General features: G+C 39.6%; 4 protein-coding genes across 4 annotated transcripts in view; all 4 read right to left on the bottom strand.

Moving 5' to 3' along the window:
- Nucleotides 1–3,976: 3,976 nt before the first annotated feature.
- Nucleotides 3,977–17,093, bottom strand: part of LOC119559829 (chromatin-remodeling ATPase INO80) — a 38,922-nt gene continuing 25,805 nt past the window's right edge. Inside the window, exons 13-14 of the mRNA XM_037872922.1 lie at nt 6,134–6,430; nt 3,977–4,289 (exon numbers count right to left, since the gene is read on the bottom strand). Coding sequence (XP_037728850.1) covers nt 4,039–4,289; nt 6,134–6,430 — 548 coding nt within the window. The 3' untranslated portion in view covers nt 3,977–4,038. The remainder of the gene's footprint in view (nt 4,290–6,133; nt 6,431–17,093) is intronic.
- Nucleotides 9,228–10,269, bottom strand: LOC119559835. Its single transcript, XM_037872930.1, has one exon. The coding sequence runs from the start codon at nt 10,142–10,144 to the stop codon at nt 9,383–9,385; it is 762 nt and encodes a 253-aa protein (XP_037728858.1). The 5' UTR covers nt 10,145–10,269; the 3' UTR covers nt 9,228–9,382.
- On the bottom strand, nt 10,651–11,651 carry LOC119559834. Its single transcript, XM_037872929.1, has one exon. It carries the CDS (start codon nt 11,564–11,566, stop codon nt 10,718–10,720), a length of 849 nt encoding a protein of 282 aa, XP_037728857.1. The 5' UTR covers nt 11,567–11,651; the 3' UTR covers nt 10,651–10,717.
- On the bottom strand, nt 11,836–12,987 carry LOC119560153. Its single transcript, XM_037873507.1, has 2 exons — nt 12,624–12,987; nt 11,836–12,358 (listed from the first exon to the last, which is right to left on the bottom strand). Exons 1-2 carry the CDS (start codon nt 12,860–12,862, stop codon nt 11,836–11,838), a joined length of 762 nt encoding a protein of 253 aa, XP_037729435.1. The 5' UTR covers nt 12,863–12,987.

Below are 17,093 nucleotides of genomic sequence, written 5' to 3' on the forward strand. Positions count from 1 at the left end.
AATTGGCAATTACTCTGAGATTTTCTATAGCTTCTATTTGTTGGGAAAAGTAAATTAAACCAATAAATATAAAATATTTAAATGTTTACTCTTGATATAAGTATTTCCACCTGACTAAGGTATATCAATACTATTTTCATAAGGAAACCCACATATTTTTTGATCAGTTTCTTAGATTCTCTATAGGATTGTAGACATGCGGGCGATACTCTCAACGAGGGTATATAAAAGCTAGCCAACGTGTACCACAACTAATTCAATAATGAACACATATCAATAAGCACACAGTGCAGCTGTGGACAAGTGACTTGGCCGGGCTTTCAAAAACACTAAACACGAGCTTCCAAGATGCCCCAAGCAGGCAACAATTTGTGCAAAAAATAAATATTGAAAAACAAACAGAGCGCAGCATGTTGCCTGACAGGAGTAGCAGGAACAAAAAGCCACCAACAGCAGCTACAATAATTAAAAGAAAAAAATTTAATTGATGCATTAAAGCTGGTAACGTGTTTTCCACTCGGTTCCCGGGCAAGTTTTTTCCAACAGCGACTTTCAGCCAGAGAGATGACTTGACTGCCTCGTCTGCACTATTTTTAACTGACTGGTACTAGGACCTCGACAGGTTGAAGAGCAGAGCTCATTTAAGTTAGTACTGCAGTCGTGGCATGTTGTTTCAAATATTTACATTAAAATTGTTTGCATTGACTCGGCGGATGTTCCCCATGGGCGGCGGATATCATACGTATTCCGCCAAACATTTAAGGAATTTTGATTCGCTGGCTTAAAGTTTCCAAAGAGTTGTAAAAACGAATGACTTAGGCAACGAACTGTGGGTAGGGGGAGTTGCTTAAAGTACCTAATATCAGCTTAATTCAGCATGAATGCTTCTCAGTACTTTATTTTCCGCTGACATTGGGAACAGCCGCCTAAAAAACAATCAAAGGACATCTGCCCCTCCAAACAAAGTTCGCTCTACGCACCGTCATTATATCCATTATCCAGCGAGAGAGACGTTGACTTTGTCTAAGATAAATTGGATTAGAGACGCCAAACGCGCACATTCATCATCCATCCGGCCCCTGGGATGGGGACATATGATAGATAGTCACTGCAGGGATGTGCGGAGACCTTAAAAAACCCGAAGATGTACCGAAACCGAGGCAGTACCCTCGCAGACAAATAGTAGGAGTAGACATTTTAATTTCCCGAAAATAGACTGCCAGATGAATGGCATTCTCCAGTCCTTCGGGGGTTCATCCCATCTTTCCTCTGTTGTTGTTAAGTGGCAGGGAAACTAGAGCGGCCTGCGTATTCTTCGTTTTTTATAAGGATGACCTGGAAGATGTCTGTGCATAGAACTAAAGGACTAAGTCGATCCGATGCGTAGGCAGAGCCTGAAAGGAGTGGATCTTGGTTTTCCCCCTTTTTGTGCCTCGCTTTTGAAGAAAATTAAATCCTTTTGCTTATTTTTTCAAGGTGTGGCCATGCAATCTGCGCTCCGTGCTTATTGTCTTGATTTATAGACCACGGAACATCTTTGCCGGCTTAGGTTGGGAAGAAACTGCTGAAGAGTGGCAGGAAAAGGATTCGAGTCAGCCTTCTTGCGGCTTATTAGTTGCGCTGGATTAAATCGCAAAAAGGGATTGAGCTCGTTTTTGGGATGTGCCTGCTGCGAGCACGGAAGCAGCTGCAAAAAGGATTAACTACCGTTTTTTAGGGCTTAGGCTCAAGAAGTTCCTGGCCTTAATAGCTATATACTACGGACTGGGCCAAGCTCCAAACTCCAAGCAACTTATCAACGGTCGCCAAAGAGACAGACCAACCTGTTGCCGGCTTTTCAATAATTTTCTTTTCCTGCATCGACCACAACAACCTCAGACGACAACGATTGAAATGCTGCTTGTGATTTTTAATTGAGGAAAAAACAAGAATAAAAGGCGAGCTTGTAAAATCGAAACACTTATTACTCTATCAAATAATGCTCTTCTGAAATAAAAATTATAATGAAAAGAACTTGTTACTAACTAAATATTTCTAATACGTTTTGCTTCTATATTAAACGATAAATATTTAACTAAACAAATATTAATTTTTGAAATAAAAAACATTGAACAACAACATTCAACAAACTTTAAACTAAATAATATTTTTTTTTGCGGTTTTCGGTAATAGTTTTTAACATTCATTTTTTAATTTAAAACTTCTTAAAAATCGTTTAATAATTTTAAAATGTTTTCTTCTGACAAAATATTTGAAAACCAGGACTCTGAAAAAGAGCATAAAAAAGGGTATAGGATTTTAAGTTTCGGAACCCTTTTTACTATAGTTCGGATTCGAATTCGAGTTCGGGATGGCCGCTAATTAATAAACGCAGTTCCCCAAGTATGGGGAGCTAAAACGGGGGGCAAAGTGGGAGGAGTCTGGCCGGCCGACGCCGCCTCAGATGCCACTTGGCATAAATGCACACTTTTAACATTTCTCGGATTCTCCAACTGCAGCGACTGCGAGCGAAACGTGAATCTTATGACAGTTCGCCAATGTCGCCAACTGGCCGCCGGCGACTCAGAGAAGGAGAAAAAATAGCAACAGAAAGGAAAACAAGTTGCAGTAGGAATATTAAGAATTGTCATATTGAAAAGTCTGAGATGCCAAGAGAGTCAATGCCAAGCCACTGCAAGCCCCAGCGGAAAGAAAAAGCTAATGATCAGAAGCGATCGAAGATGATGTACTCTTAGATCCGTTCAGATAAATAAAGGAATAAAAATAATTACTTACGTATATATTTAAAAAATTATTTCTGAGTTGGAAACTAACTGTATTTGTTAAAAATAGATAATATTGGTTATGTTTTAAGATCCCTGAAATAGTATTACTTTCTGCATTTCAATAAGAGTATATAACAACAATATCTCGTCCAGCGAGTTAGGCTCGTTTGTTTCTGTTGATTTCTGTATTTTTGAGTTATTGTTTGGCACAGAAGCGTGTCCTGTTTAATTTATAAGACTGCTGCCTTTAGCATAATTTCACCGTTATAAAATAATATGTATAGTTTTAATACAGAGCATAAACTTGTGGCAGAGAAACCTTTTGTACCGGGAATCATGCTGCGTGACTAATTGCCGAAATGACAATGATTTCAGCACCCTTATGAGCTTCGCTTTCTCACCGAGTTTTCCCATTTTCCTTAATTTAATTACGAGTTTTATTTGGCTGCGTATGCTCGATTGTTGCGCTAATTTCGACGCGTCGGCGGTGTTGATTACAACTAAAAATTAGTTGACTCGAATTTAACTTTTTATTACACCTCCCATTTGATGGTTTTGTTTCCGCTGTCTGCAATTATTCTAACGGCTGATGCGTGAATACCTTCGTGATTAAAAGTCAGGCTAATGCGACAAGTGACAACGGATGCTCTCCAACAGTTTTACAAGTTTATTAATTTATGATTGCAACAGCCATAAAATGGAACCATTTTGTTACTAATTAACAAAACAATGGGATGAGAAAAGCACAAAAAATTAAAATGGCTATAGATAAGAGAACCGTCAGATATATATTTGTAAATTCTTGTTTTTATTTTATAAGCAATAATTTATCATTTAACCCAGATCTAGGAAGAAACCTTCCCCTATGAAATTTGATAAACAACTTTTTGATGTATGTATTCGCTGTCATGTCCAATAATTATAAATAAATGAAAGCCTTTACATAGTGACTATAAAACCATTGATTAATAAACACTAAAATGACATGGTAACAATTTCAAAAGGCAGAGAAAATAAATTGAGCCTCATGAAAATGAATTACCCATATAAACGAAAGAAAATCTATCAGGGTTCTATAAAGTTTTCTGTAATTAATGGAAAAAAAATTTGGAAATCAAGCTTAGATAAAAGTCAATTACTGAGTAAAGAACACAATATAATCTAATCTATAGTATCTTTACAACATAAATAGACCCAGAAAAGGACACAAATTAGAACAAATATTTGGATTTTTATTATGTTTGTCATTCAAATGGATATATGTTTTAAGGAACTACTCCTGACCGCCGCCAGCATGAGATCCTGTTGAGGGACTGGGTGCTCGACTTGTGGCGGGACTGCTGCTGGGGGGCGTGGCATCCGGACTCCGACCCAGAGGCACCAGCAATGGACCCATGGGTCGACGGGCACGTGGAGCTCCGCGAGTCCCTCGACTAATGGGCGTGGCGGTCTTGGAACGGGGTCGTCCTGGTCCGCGTTTGCCGGACACTCCTGGCGATTGTCCAGAGGGACTGGAACCGTATTCTGCGGAAAGAATAAGAATTAAGTGCTTTAGAAAATGCTTTCAAAAATGTAAATAATTAAAATTAACTATAAAGAAAATAGGAACTAAATAAATATACATTGAACAACTTATTTAAGTACTCTAAAATAGCCTTATAATATGTTCAAGAGACTACATTTTTCTTTAAAATTAAAAACAAATATGGTCGGATGCACAAAAGTTACATCTGCCAGCCAAAGCTGTACTGCAACTCCGTTCAGATTCCATTAGTTGAATGGAAAACGAGCAGATCAAGTTGAACAAAGGATAAGCAACTTTCTTGCTAATTCCCCTGGCATTTGTCACCGCACGTTCCATAATATCCTGGCATTTACTCGTTTCTGCCTGCAATGCATGCAATTGTGGTATTTTTAATTGCCAAAAGTCCCCCCAAAAACATTCTGGCCCTCCTACTTTCCTGCTGCTCAAATTTAATTTATGCAACGTTGCGTATTTGCCATTGCGATTATGTCTCCATTTTCGGCCAACAGCCCAGGAACGTGTTCCTGTCACGTGTGCCCCGCACCGCTCGTCTGGCGTCTGGGATTTTAAGCGGATTTATTCAATTATCATTTGTCGTGCGCTTGTAAAACCAACTGAAAATTGCCACTTTGTTGCAGAATTTTTCTGTCCCTTTAAACCGAATTTATTTGACTTTAAACTCGGGAAATTCACCAAGTCACAGATGTGAATTACTTTGCGGAATTATAAATTAAATTGTTACGTGTTTTTGGGAATGGTCTAAGCATTAATGCTCAAATTAGCTGTCGTTTTTTCATTTGTACGAGTCAATTTGAAATGTGAGGAAGTGACAAGGGGAAATGATAACGCAGCCAGATGTAAATCTTTAGACAAATATTTGCTTGACTTGCAAACGACTGAAAGGGGAGCACTTTCAATAAGTTTTATCTGGATGTATTTACTTGAGGGGGGGCATTATTGAAAATGTTTATGTAATGTAAAAACGCCTGGTACTGCGTTAAAATTGTCACGTACCACAAAGTGGATGCATTATTCCTGCGGGCTGTAATCGAGCCTTATCCAAAAAAAAAAAGGAATAAAACGAAAGGGGGACCGGTAGATCAACCACAAAGTATTCTGGCGATAATAACCACCAAAAGGGGAGGGGACTGGTCTGAGTACCCGAAAATACTTGTTCCGGAAAAGGCAGCGATAAACGTGATTATGACAAGCGATTAGCGACAAGTGACACTCGATTCAATAGAGGGGGAAATCCTGGCGGAGGGTTTACTTCTTGGGGAGTGCGAGTTGCGTGTCGGGAAGGAAGGAACCTTCACTGCAAAAACTACTTACAAACTATCTTTATTTGAAATCAGATTTCGGTTTTTCTTCAAATATTAGTTTCATTTTTCAAAAACCGCTTAAAATTCAGTTTTCAAAGTGTTCAAAATCAAAACTTCCATTTTTAAAATAAATTAAAATTGTTTGGATGCCTATAATATAATTGCTAAAAAATGGCAAGTGGTTATAAATAAATAAACATTTTTGAAAATTATATTTTGGACTCATGTATTAGTTTTATAAAATGATTATATATGAGAGTTGATTTAAGTCGCCATTTCTTTAATAATAATTATAAATTAAAGCAAGTTTTTAAAAATTATAATCTTGGTTTTTGTATTATTTTAAAAAACAAAAAAATGTTTATAAGTATCGATTTTAGTAGCCAAGATTTTTTAGATAGACTTTCTTTAGGTTCAAGGAAGGTGCTTTGATTTTCAGTACTTCAATTAAACATTCTCTGTGAAGTATGAACATTTAATTTATCTAATAGCCCATACATATTTTCTGGCAGTGTGCTTACCTTCTTCGCTTAGCGGGACGCCGGCGTTGTCGCCACCGCCACTTACTTCCTGCTGCGGCAGGGGTGAAGACGCTCCCGTTCCCAATCCCAATCCCATTCCCGCTCCTGCTGCCGCCGCTGCCTGCGTCGGCGTTGCCGGTACCGCTGGCGTCGCCGCTTGCGTCGGCGTCAGCACGCGCGGTATTGAGCCGTGTCCGCCGCCGCGCCGCGTGCTGCCCCTCGGACGTCCGCGTTTGGTGCCGCGCGGGTGGTGACGTCGCCGCATCGGCGAAATGCCGCTCAGGTCGCCGAGGAAGTCTGCAAGGAAAGCGGAAATTTATAGGTGACTCGGTATTGATTAATTGCGGTCGGGCCGAATCCACAAACATCTGGCCCAATATATAACACAAAAAACAAACATTGAAATGGGAGTTTCGTTACATTTACCACAATTTTATGGCTCGCCAGCCCAAATGACTAATTAATAAGGATGGCATGGGTTTCTTTTTTGCCGGCTGCTTGACGGAGATCCCTTCTTGGGTTTCCTGACAGAGATCTCTCTAAAAGCCAGCACCCACTACGATCCGCACCATCGTTATTTGTGCCATGACCATATTCGCCCATTTAACGTGTTACTTTTTATGCCCCAGAGACAATGGCAGAATGGCAGCAACAAACAAGTTCAACTTTTATCGTGGCCCAGACTTCACCGAAATGCCAAGGAATAAATAAGCGGAGTGCCATATTTCCATATTACATGGAATTCTTAACCCACAGACAGTTTTACAAATATTTGTTCTTGGCAAAGTGATTGAAGAAAAATGTTATAATATTGTAAAAAATATAAATTAGATTGTCTAAAGAATTTATAGGGAAATTTAGAACTTAAATGTGTAACATTTAAAAACCAAATATTAGTTGTACATGGTTTTCTAATATTTAATATTAATTTTATCCATTATCTTAATATATATATATAAATTTTTTTTACAGCTATCTTTAACTATGTATTTACAAGTTCCCTATAACAACTCAACTAGAAGATTGCCAATTCTAGGGTTAAACATATCTATTTCAATAGTTATATGTCACCGACTTTCGACGGCTTAACTGTAAATTGTATAAATAAAACAGAGACAACAAACAAATAAACAACGACGGCTCAAAAAAGTTGCAATCAGCGGGCAGACGAACATTGTCAGACAACAATGTTGTTGTTCTACTGGTTCTATTTCCCCAGTTGTTGTTAGGTACGAGTGTATCTTGTCTGGTGTTTGGCGACAGTACCTGGCGCTCAGCTATTTCGGTATGCAACGCACACAAGTGCCAACAGCATCATCACAGAGGCAGCAATCCGATGATCATCGCCTCATGAGATCGACATTATTGTCTAGTCGGTGCAGTGATCATCGCCATCGACAGTCGCCAGAGGAATTGTCTGCCAGATACAAGCTATGTTGTCCCCAACTCTACTATATCTCTATAGACCCGAAAGAGAGAGGCCCCATAGCAGTCTGTCTCCTTTTAATTATAGGGTTTACTTTTACTGTTACAACAACGAGAACGAGAACAACATGAACGGCATTGCAATATTATTGAACTGAACTTTGGATTTCCAGCCATAAGTTTTATCAATAATATTCAATCCAAGGCAATTCACACAGCCCAGAAGAGGTTTTTTTGTTGTGTTTTTGGCAATTTGTTCTTGGTTTGTTGCTGCTTTTGGCATGTATTTCGGTCAAACGTCGCGGCATTGCAGCAAAACATCAAAAACACCAGCAACAACCAAAGTTTCGCTTTTTAGCATAATTCAGCTGTCAACCAGGGGCGAGGGGAAATGCTGGAAAATACCAGGCAAAATGAAAATGTTGAGCTTGATGGATGAAGTCTAGCTAGGGTTAGGCGCGATTATTAGGGAATGACAGCTGAATAGAGGGTTAAAAATGGCCTTTTATGAAAACGAAGGTGAGGGAGAGATACTTTAAAAATATTCCAGAGTTTAAATGTTTAATTTCTTAAGTTGATATTTAAAGTATTCAAAGAACAACTTAAAAAAAAAAACTACGAAAATAAGAACTAAAATTATTTATTATAGTAGAGATTATTAAAAAATAAAATATTATATTGTTAAGAAAACACTATTTATCGTAAGCAAAAACAAAGGTTTAAAATATGCAATTTCATACCAAACCGAAAGGACTTTTTGTAACCCCTTAAAAGTTCTCAAAAAAATCCTTTGACACTACGCCCCTCGTACACCCACCGAACTTCAGGCTCTACTATCAATAGCAAGTATTCCCTTCGCCCCAGTTGTATTTATGATTGTAATAAATATTTTCGCTTTTGTTTGATTTGCTGCTGCTTGTCGGTTACATTTACTTCGTCTGGGCCCTCTCCATATTGCCAATTGACACGAAAGGCCAAAAGGAATACCAACAACGAAATTGCAGCGAGCAATGTATGACAAAAAAAAAAGCGGGAAGTAAAAAATAAGCAGTATAAGAGAAGGAAGCTCAGCCCAGCAGCAGACGAGAAGCAAGAATCCGGCGAGCATAATCGGATTTCACAAATCATTCATTCAATTATCTAATTGATTTGACTGATGATCATTTGTGAACCTTGATCCTAGCTCCCTGGGCCCGGTGCCAAAGTCAATGTGACGCATGTTTGTTACGCCTGATAAACGAAGTGAAAGAAGGGAATCTCGGCTCGAAAGGCCTCACCTTTGACTGTAATGCGCCGGCCATGACTAAGTGGCTCTTTGGATCTGTGGATCTCTGGCTCCTTGGCACTTTTTTCCCGGACACCGGGCCCTCCTCTTCCTCCTCAGATTTGCAGGCTTAGATTACATTTCGCTGTTGTTGCTGCCGGCTACTGTAAGCCATAAAAAGTCGTATAAATTGCGATTCTTATCTGTGGGAAATTGTTAATTTTTTAACGGATTTGCCAAAGTCGGCGGCAATCCGAAGAGAATGGGTATACTTATTTCAGTTGTACTAAAGTTCTCAGAGTGGATTTTTATATGAATCTTTAGAACTGAAATGTTTTGAACATACACATTAATGGAAATACCTTATAAACAGTAGAGAGGATCCCTAAGAACTAAACGATATTATTTTAAGGTATTATAAAGATCCAACCTTTTATTACTACAGTTTCTAAGAGGATAACAACGTAAAATTTACGTTTCTTTACCACATCATATATTTATAATCATAAGCAATTATATTGCATTGAAAACAGTTACTTTGGACGCCATATAACTCTAAATCACATATAAAAATACTCGTATTCGGGTCGAGAGACCGGCTTGGAGAGATATAGCAATCGGATCTGGTGGAGTCGCCATCCCTGGGGAGTGAACTTCTTCCTCGGGGGCGGCTTGACAGTCAGGACATCGTAGATATGCTCCGGATGATAGCAATGTGGTGGGAATTGCGGAGTGATCTTCGGTTTCGACAGGCTGAGGATGCGAGGAGTAATCCTGGCCTTCAGAGCGGCCTTTCGAATGGGAAAGCGCAGTTCGGCCCACCATTTGTCCTCGATGTCCGCATTAAAAAAACAGCAGGGTTTCGTCGGGGGTTTAAAGGGTCGTCCCTTATCATGCTGGGGTGGCTGACCCCAGACAATTATGGGGGAGTACGGATGAACTGGGTAAATATACTGGTGCTTTGGCGTCATCTTCCGTTCCAGTGGCGTGGCCAGCTTGGCCACCTTCTCCTGAAATTCCTCGGGATCGATAACTCGTGGCTTTCTAGCGCATGGCAAATACTTTGGAAAGCAGGGTATGGGCTGCCTGACCGGCTCCGGCAGTTCCTTCGGCATGGCCCTGGTCGCGGCCCACTCGTAGAAATCCCTCCAGTGGGCCTTCTTCATCGGTCCCGGAGTTTGCCATCGGGTCAGATAGCGCTTCTCCCGGTACAGACGACGCTGGATCGGCTTGGCATTCCGCTCGCACCATTCCACCCAACTCGGTGGCGGTTTCACCACGCTCAGGACACTCGCCTTAGTGTCCTCCTGCACGATGCTCATGGTGACCCGATCACAGATTTAAAATCACTTAAAATTTAGCAAAGGTTCAAACTTTATCTAATTGAAAAAATATCAAATTTTTGTGTTCTTATGGCGGGGGTTAATAAAATAGTAAAGTTCTCAACGGGTTGAGCTATAAAATCATACTGATTGCTAAAGGGGCGCCTACTTGTGCAAAACATTTTGGGTAACACCAAATTTTAAAAATCTTTAGTGCCAAGGATTTAAAAATTCCCAGAACATCTGCATAGTTTGTAGATTTCAGTAGATATTTTTAATTCTATTATCTATTCTATACAGTTCGTACTATATATATGTATAACTACATGTATAACAAAATCTCTGCCATTATTGATTTTCTATATAATTTTAAAAGATGAAGTCTAGTAAATGTATTTATGGTGAAATGGGGACGACAAAAAAGAGTCCTTGGGCTTGACCGAAGTACTATAAATGAAATTTTAAATACGCCCACCTAACACCCTTAGGGAATCTCAAACAAAATATAGAGTCCAGAATAAGCTTTAATAAATAAATTTCGACTTGGACAAATACAGAGAGCAGCAGAGGTTGTTAAATGCTATAAAATAAGTAATCCATATCCTTTCTCGTAACCGGTTTGGATAGATATATCAGTCGGATCTGGTGCAGTCGCCATTCCCTGTTGGTGAACTTCTTCCTTGGTGGCGGCGGAACATCCAACGGATCCGGTACCTTTTCCGGAATGGGACAGTGCGGAAATGGTGGATACATCCGTGGTTTGGCCAGACTCAGGATGCGGGGCGTAACCTTGCCCAAGAGGGCTGCCTGCCGGACGGGAAACCTTAGATTCGCCCAGAATTCGCCCTCCAGTTCGTCGTTGGGAAAACAGCAGGGAACGTAGGGTGGTTCAAAGGGTCTGCCGGGATCGCGATGCGGTGGTTTACCCCAAATGATCGCCGGGGAGTAGGTTGGCGGTCGGTCTGTCAAATTGTACTTCTCAGTGATCTTTCGGGGTTTGGCCAACATCAGCATCCTTTCCCGCATCTCATCCTCGTCCAGTTGGCGCTTTTTTCGGGCGCAGGGCAGGTATTTGGCCAAGCACGGGAGTTTCGCTGGTTTTTGGAGCTCCGGTTCTCTGGGCCTTGCTCGGAAGGCAGCCCAGGCACAAAAATGCTTCCAGTCCTTTTTGGTCATCGGTCCGTTCTTCTGCCACTTGGTCAGCTTTCGCATCACACGGGGCCTTTTTCGGTTCACCGGCTTAGAGTTCCGGTCGCACCATACCGCCCAGGGAGGCTGTGGCTGTTGCGGTTGCACTTGCGCCTTTGATTTTAATGCTACCGCTTCCGTTTCGAAATAATTATAGGAGTCTACCGGCGCTATCGACGGTTCTGTACTCTTCGATTTACCCGAGTAGGTTCCAAAGAAAGGTTCAGTTGTCATTTTTATAATTTTTTTAGGCCTTTACTCTTTTTTTTAAATTTTGAAGCTGTTGCTTTACGACTGTCTGTCTGATTACTGTCTGATCACAAGGAGATTACTTCTCCGAGTGACTCTAAGAAGCCTACTGTTAAATGTTAAGTATTTTATTATTTTATTTAGGCTTATAGATTTTATATGATCTTTCCATCCTAGCAATTTTAAGTATATTTTAACTGATTAATCCTTTACTACAGTTCCATCAACTAAGAACGGAATTCCTATTTCTTCAGTTAACGGATCTGTAGTTTAGGATTAATCTGTTTGTTCCAACAGCAGCAGCAAACTAGATCCGCCATAACCCGTGGATTTGGTTTGGATAGAAATTCAAGGCGCTGGAGATGATGACGCCACTGCCGCGGTGACATTTTCCGGCGTTTGGGCATCTGATCATCGAAATTCATGGGCACCGAACAGTGAGGTTTTCGAGGTATTTGGCGTGGTCGCGACAGTTCACAGATCTTCTTGCTGGGACAGGCTACGAGTGCCTTCCGGGAGATAGGGAATCGCATGTTGGCCCAGAACTCGTTCTCGAGATCCACATGCTGGAAGCAGCACGGAACCGTTGGCTTTTTCACGGGTCTACCGCGTTCCGGACGTGGAGTCCTTCGACCAGTGAGATGAGGTCGATAGGGAAATTCCTCCGGCGTCGGTGGAATGTACTTTCCACGCTGCCAACGTGGCATACTCATCCGTTGTTGGTTCTCTCTCAAAAAGTCCTCATCCTCGGAAGTCAGCTTGCTATCTTTTCCATTTCTAGTGGGAGATTAGGTAGGTTTGTCTTAAAAATATAATAACACAAATTCCCTCTTCATTTAAAAGGAAGTTTTTGAAAATACATTACTAAAACGTGTTCCTACAAATATACCAGCAAGTAATGGTAATTCATTGTTCCTTAACAGCAAACATTTTGTTCAGCAAAATTAAATTTTTAGAGTATGGTTAACTCAGCTAATATAAATAATTTTCAGCTGAATATAAGCCTCTTAAAAATTCCTTGCCTAAGAGCTTTAAATATTACCTTTCTGGATTTTGCTTTCCTCCCCGTAATCTTTGCTCTTTACGTAAAGCTGCACTGGCCATTGCATCAACTTGATAGCTACTGTGAAAGTTGGCCCACTCACTTCGGCCCATGGGTCCCGGCTTTTGCCACCGTGTGGGTTCCGGGCGGACGAGGGGAGTGACTACCGGAGACTTGGGTTTAGAGTTCCGATCGCACCACTCCTGCGTCGAAGCCCGGAGCCTTATCGCGGTCTTCATGATTTTGAATTTTTGTACAAAGATCAAATAAGGGTCCAAATGGTTTACTCTTGAATTTGATTTTTTTATGAATTTTCATTGAGCGTTTTTTGATTTTTTCATCGACTTTTGGAAACATCTTGGCACCGAATTTCATCTTGTTCAATTCGAGGGTTGTTTTCAATTAAATTGAAATTTTATAAAATTTTTTAAATTGAAAACTAAAACAAAGATTACTAAAAATACAAAAAAATCTATTATACATTATTGTAAAAAGATAGAGATTATAAAATTCTAGGCCAAAGTAAACGGGTCTTAAATCCTCTTTGAAGGAGTTATTTTCTTGTAAGCTTGAAGACAATAGAATTGTAGCTTTGAAAAAAGACATTCCTTAGAATCCATTTTTCTCCGGGGCTCGGCACAATACTTGAAAAATGTAAAAGATACTTGCGGGTTTCTTATGCCGCGAATGAAACCCAAACGGCTCAATCACGAGCCCATGGTTCAATGAAAGCCAGGGGCTCCAGGCAGATGCATTGTGGCATTGCCCGTGGCGACACGCATTCGAGGTCATAACCCAATTCCTTTCGTGGCCAGTTGGTGATGGCCAACTGCGAGATCCGAGCTGCAAACTGCAGACTGCAAACAGCAAACAGCAACTGTATTCCCCGGCATGGAGTCCAAGTCCACGATCGATGGGGTCCGCTCCTGGAGCCAATTGAAATTCGGTGCGCATTGCAATCGATCGCACTTTTTGTCCGGCGATTGTCGTCGTATGCCTGCGATACTCGTTCTGGCCTTTCTAACGCTGTCTCCGCCTTCTGGCCGGGTTGGCTTCAAGTGGTGGTCTCTGCTGGCCGTGTCGCCCATCTTCATCATCGTCTTCTTCGGCAGCGTGTTGCATTTGATGAGGATGGGGTTCAGCAGTGGTCATCATGGCCTTCGCTGCCATTGTCATGATTTCTTGTCGCCGCCACACAGAGATTTTTGTCTGGCTTTGCCGCATGAATTTTAAATGAAAGCCACGGTCCCTCAAAAGCATTTCACTGGGCACTTCCGGGCCGGAACTTTTCTGGGGATTAGCTGTATGGCAAGGACAAGGACTCGAAGGAGTCATCAATCTGTGGCGACCGCAAAGTGCTCATAACATGTGTGAAATTGACACCACAGATGCGACTCGAACTAACGGAAACGCCGGCAATTTTACGCTACATTTAGCTAATGACCGAAAACCCGAGGGCAGATGGTCCTACCTTCCCTTTTCCTGGTGGAGCCGTCTTCTAAAAAATGTATATACTTATAGTGACTGGGCAACACCCCAAAGGGAATGACTAAAAAAAAGGCAGACACCAAGTGGCGTGAAGTATGTTCTTTTTTCGGAAAACATTAAGGGTGCGTAGTGGAAGAGAATTGTAATTGAAGGGCACTTATTTTATTTTTGGTTTCGGTGTCGGTTTTTCTATTATTAAATTGGACCGTCATCAAATCGTTAAATAAAAGTAGGGTAGCTTCTTATGGTTATTCGTTGGCTATATTTTAAATTGGTTTTTCTGTTTTTTAACTATTTTGGTCAATTAGTTCCGTGTAGAAAATTTTTCGTCTCTTAGAAATTCAAATGATGTGAACTAATTAAAGGCTAAAAAATCTACATCAAAATATTATTATAATAAACCATTTATTTATTAATTTTAACATATTACAAAATATAGACACCGTGCGTCAAACAACGCAAATTCCAATTGCAATCAATCAAAGCTTAAATATTTAAACACAACTATTTCCTTTTTTACTCGATGGCCAATTAAAAATTCACGCATTTAAATCCAAGCAATGCAAAGCCCAAGCACTCGGTTAAAAAACGAATTCTTAAGCGGATTCGTTTCATTTTCACATTGCAAATAAGATTAACCAATTTGAGTCAAAACCACTTTAATTATAGAGCTTCGAGCCGGCCGGCTGACAAGTGGCCAACTGCAATTGGCCAAATCGAATGTTGGGAAGGGGTTACCCGAGATCCGCGGCACGTACTGGCTATGGGCGCTATGGGGGCCAATAAGGTGTAAATTTATGCGCCAAAGTCTGCGCTATAAGCAAGTTGGGCCGAAATCGAACCATTAGCAAACCGAGCCTATGCAATTGATGATTGAATTCTTCAGAATGCTCAGCAAAACGCACATTTTTCGTATGCCTTTGAATGATTGGCATTCGAGAATGGTTTTTTTTTGAGGTTTTGTAATTACCTACGTCTGTGTGAATTTTTGTGGCCAATCAAAGTTTTTGTTCGCAGTTTTGATTTGCTGCTAAGATTCGCATCGTAATTGTGTCTCATGGCTAACTTGTATTCTATGAGATACTTTTTTGCCGCTGTTCCCTGAGAGTTTCGATTTATATACGTGTATGTATAAAACAAGTGTTTTGGTTTAATTATTTTCATGTCTCACAAGCTCCGCTGACAAAGTGGACAAGGATCTTATGATCTACGAGGGGCTGGGCTAATGAATATTTGATTCGGGTGGAGTAATGACAGCGTTTAGTGTTTCGCCTTAGTTATGTTGCATTATCTTTGGCCCATGTGAAAGTTGCACATTTGGCACGTGGCCCAATTGAATGGCACCAATTAAGAAACTGTTTCACTCTGTGTTACACAAGACAATTAAATGGAAAAGGAAAAAGTGGTGCACGCACTGGGAAATTTGAATGATGGCAAGAGAAAAATGTGGTCAATTGCAGCGCAGGAAAAAACAGTATAACATTAAGCTCCCCTCTGATCCACTCGTTTTTTACACAAAAAGAAAATATACATTTTAGCCTAAAACTACAGATTATTTCTTGCTTTATCTTATAAATTTATTTTATTATTTATTTTTCTTAAGTTAAGAAAGACACTTAAAATATCAATTGTTTTCTAGATCTTCATTACGTCTTTATTGTATAAAAAAATTGCACCTAATAAATATTTATTTCTGTGTAATTCAGGCCAAGGAATGCAGTTGAGTAAATATTTTAGTTACGCTCGAAGCGCAAAGAAGTATTTGATTTCAAAGAATTACAACAGTAAAACGTCTAACACTGGATTCATGACAATTTCTCATTTTTCTTCGACATACTAATAAACAGCAAATAAATGTCGGTTAACATTACGAAATCAAAACAACAAGAGCAAACCCGCTCGGATTGGCAATTTATGTAGCCACAACACGTGAGCTCATTGATTAAATTAGCCAAGTCTTTTGGCCAAGCCCTGTGCACATAAAAAATTATTTATGAGCCGCAATTCGGTCTGTTTTTTCTTTTCTTCCCGTCTTTCTTCGGCTTTCCTTGGATTTTTTGTGGCATTTTAATGCTAAGCAAAAACCAAAGGCAAAACAAAAACCAAACGCCAAGTGACAAGCGAACCAAACATAATCAACTTCGCTCAGATTAAATTGGTTTGCGTACACTGGTCGGCATATGTATTTTGACAAAATAAAAGTTAAGTATACTCATAACTTGAATTTACTTCTTGTAAACTATAGGCATCAATGGAAAGGTAATTTCAATGCCGTTTGAATGATACAATACATTTCTTTACCCATTCAGTACTTATTGAAAAGGACAAATTTGTGTAAATCAACTTTTAAATTTTTTTTTCAAACTTTTTTCCTCGACTTGAAAACTTAAACTTTTTGATGCAAAAAGTTTCTTCAAACAAAAATAATAGTAACTGCAAAAAGAATTTTTCAAAAATCATTTTCCTTATATTTTTTATGAATTTTTGAAAATGCTTAAAAACAGGCATTTGAGCCATATTTTTCTCTTTTTCATACAAATTTTTTCCGACATTGTCACCTTCAAAAAATCATAAAAAATATAAGGAAAATGATTTTTGAAAAATTCTTTTTGCAGTTACTATTATTTTTGTTTGAAGAAACTTTTTGCATCAAAAAGTTTAAGTTTTCAAGTCGAGGAAAAAAGTTTGAAAAAAAAATTTAAAAGTTGATTTACACAAATTTGTCCTTTTCAATAAGTACTGAATGGGTAAAGAAATGTATTGTATCATTCAAACGGCATTGAAATTACCTTTCCATTGATGCCTATAGTTTACAAGAAGTAAATTCAAGTTATGAGTATACTTAACTTTTATTTTGTCAAAATACATATGCCGACCACTGTACGTCTGGGAAATCTCGAAAAAGTAATGCCAACATGGCCTTTTTTGGGATTTTTTCCAATTTTTAATAGTGTTAGTAAGTCTGAAAAAATTCTGTATTTT

Source organism: Drosophila subpulchrella, unplaced genomic scaffold, assembly GCF_014743375.2.
Source record: "Drosophila subpulchrella strain 33 F10 #4 breed RU33 unplaced genomic scaffold, RU_Dsub_v1.1 Primary Assembly Seq354, whole genome shotgun sequence".
In the NCBI taxonomy this organism is placed as follows: Eukaryota; Metazoa; Arthropoda; class Insecta; order Diptera; family Drosophilidae; genus Drosophila; species Drosophila subpulchrella.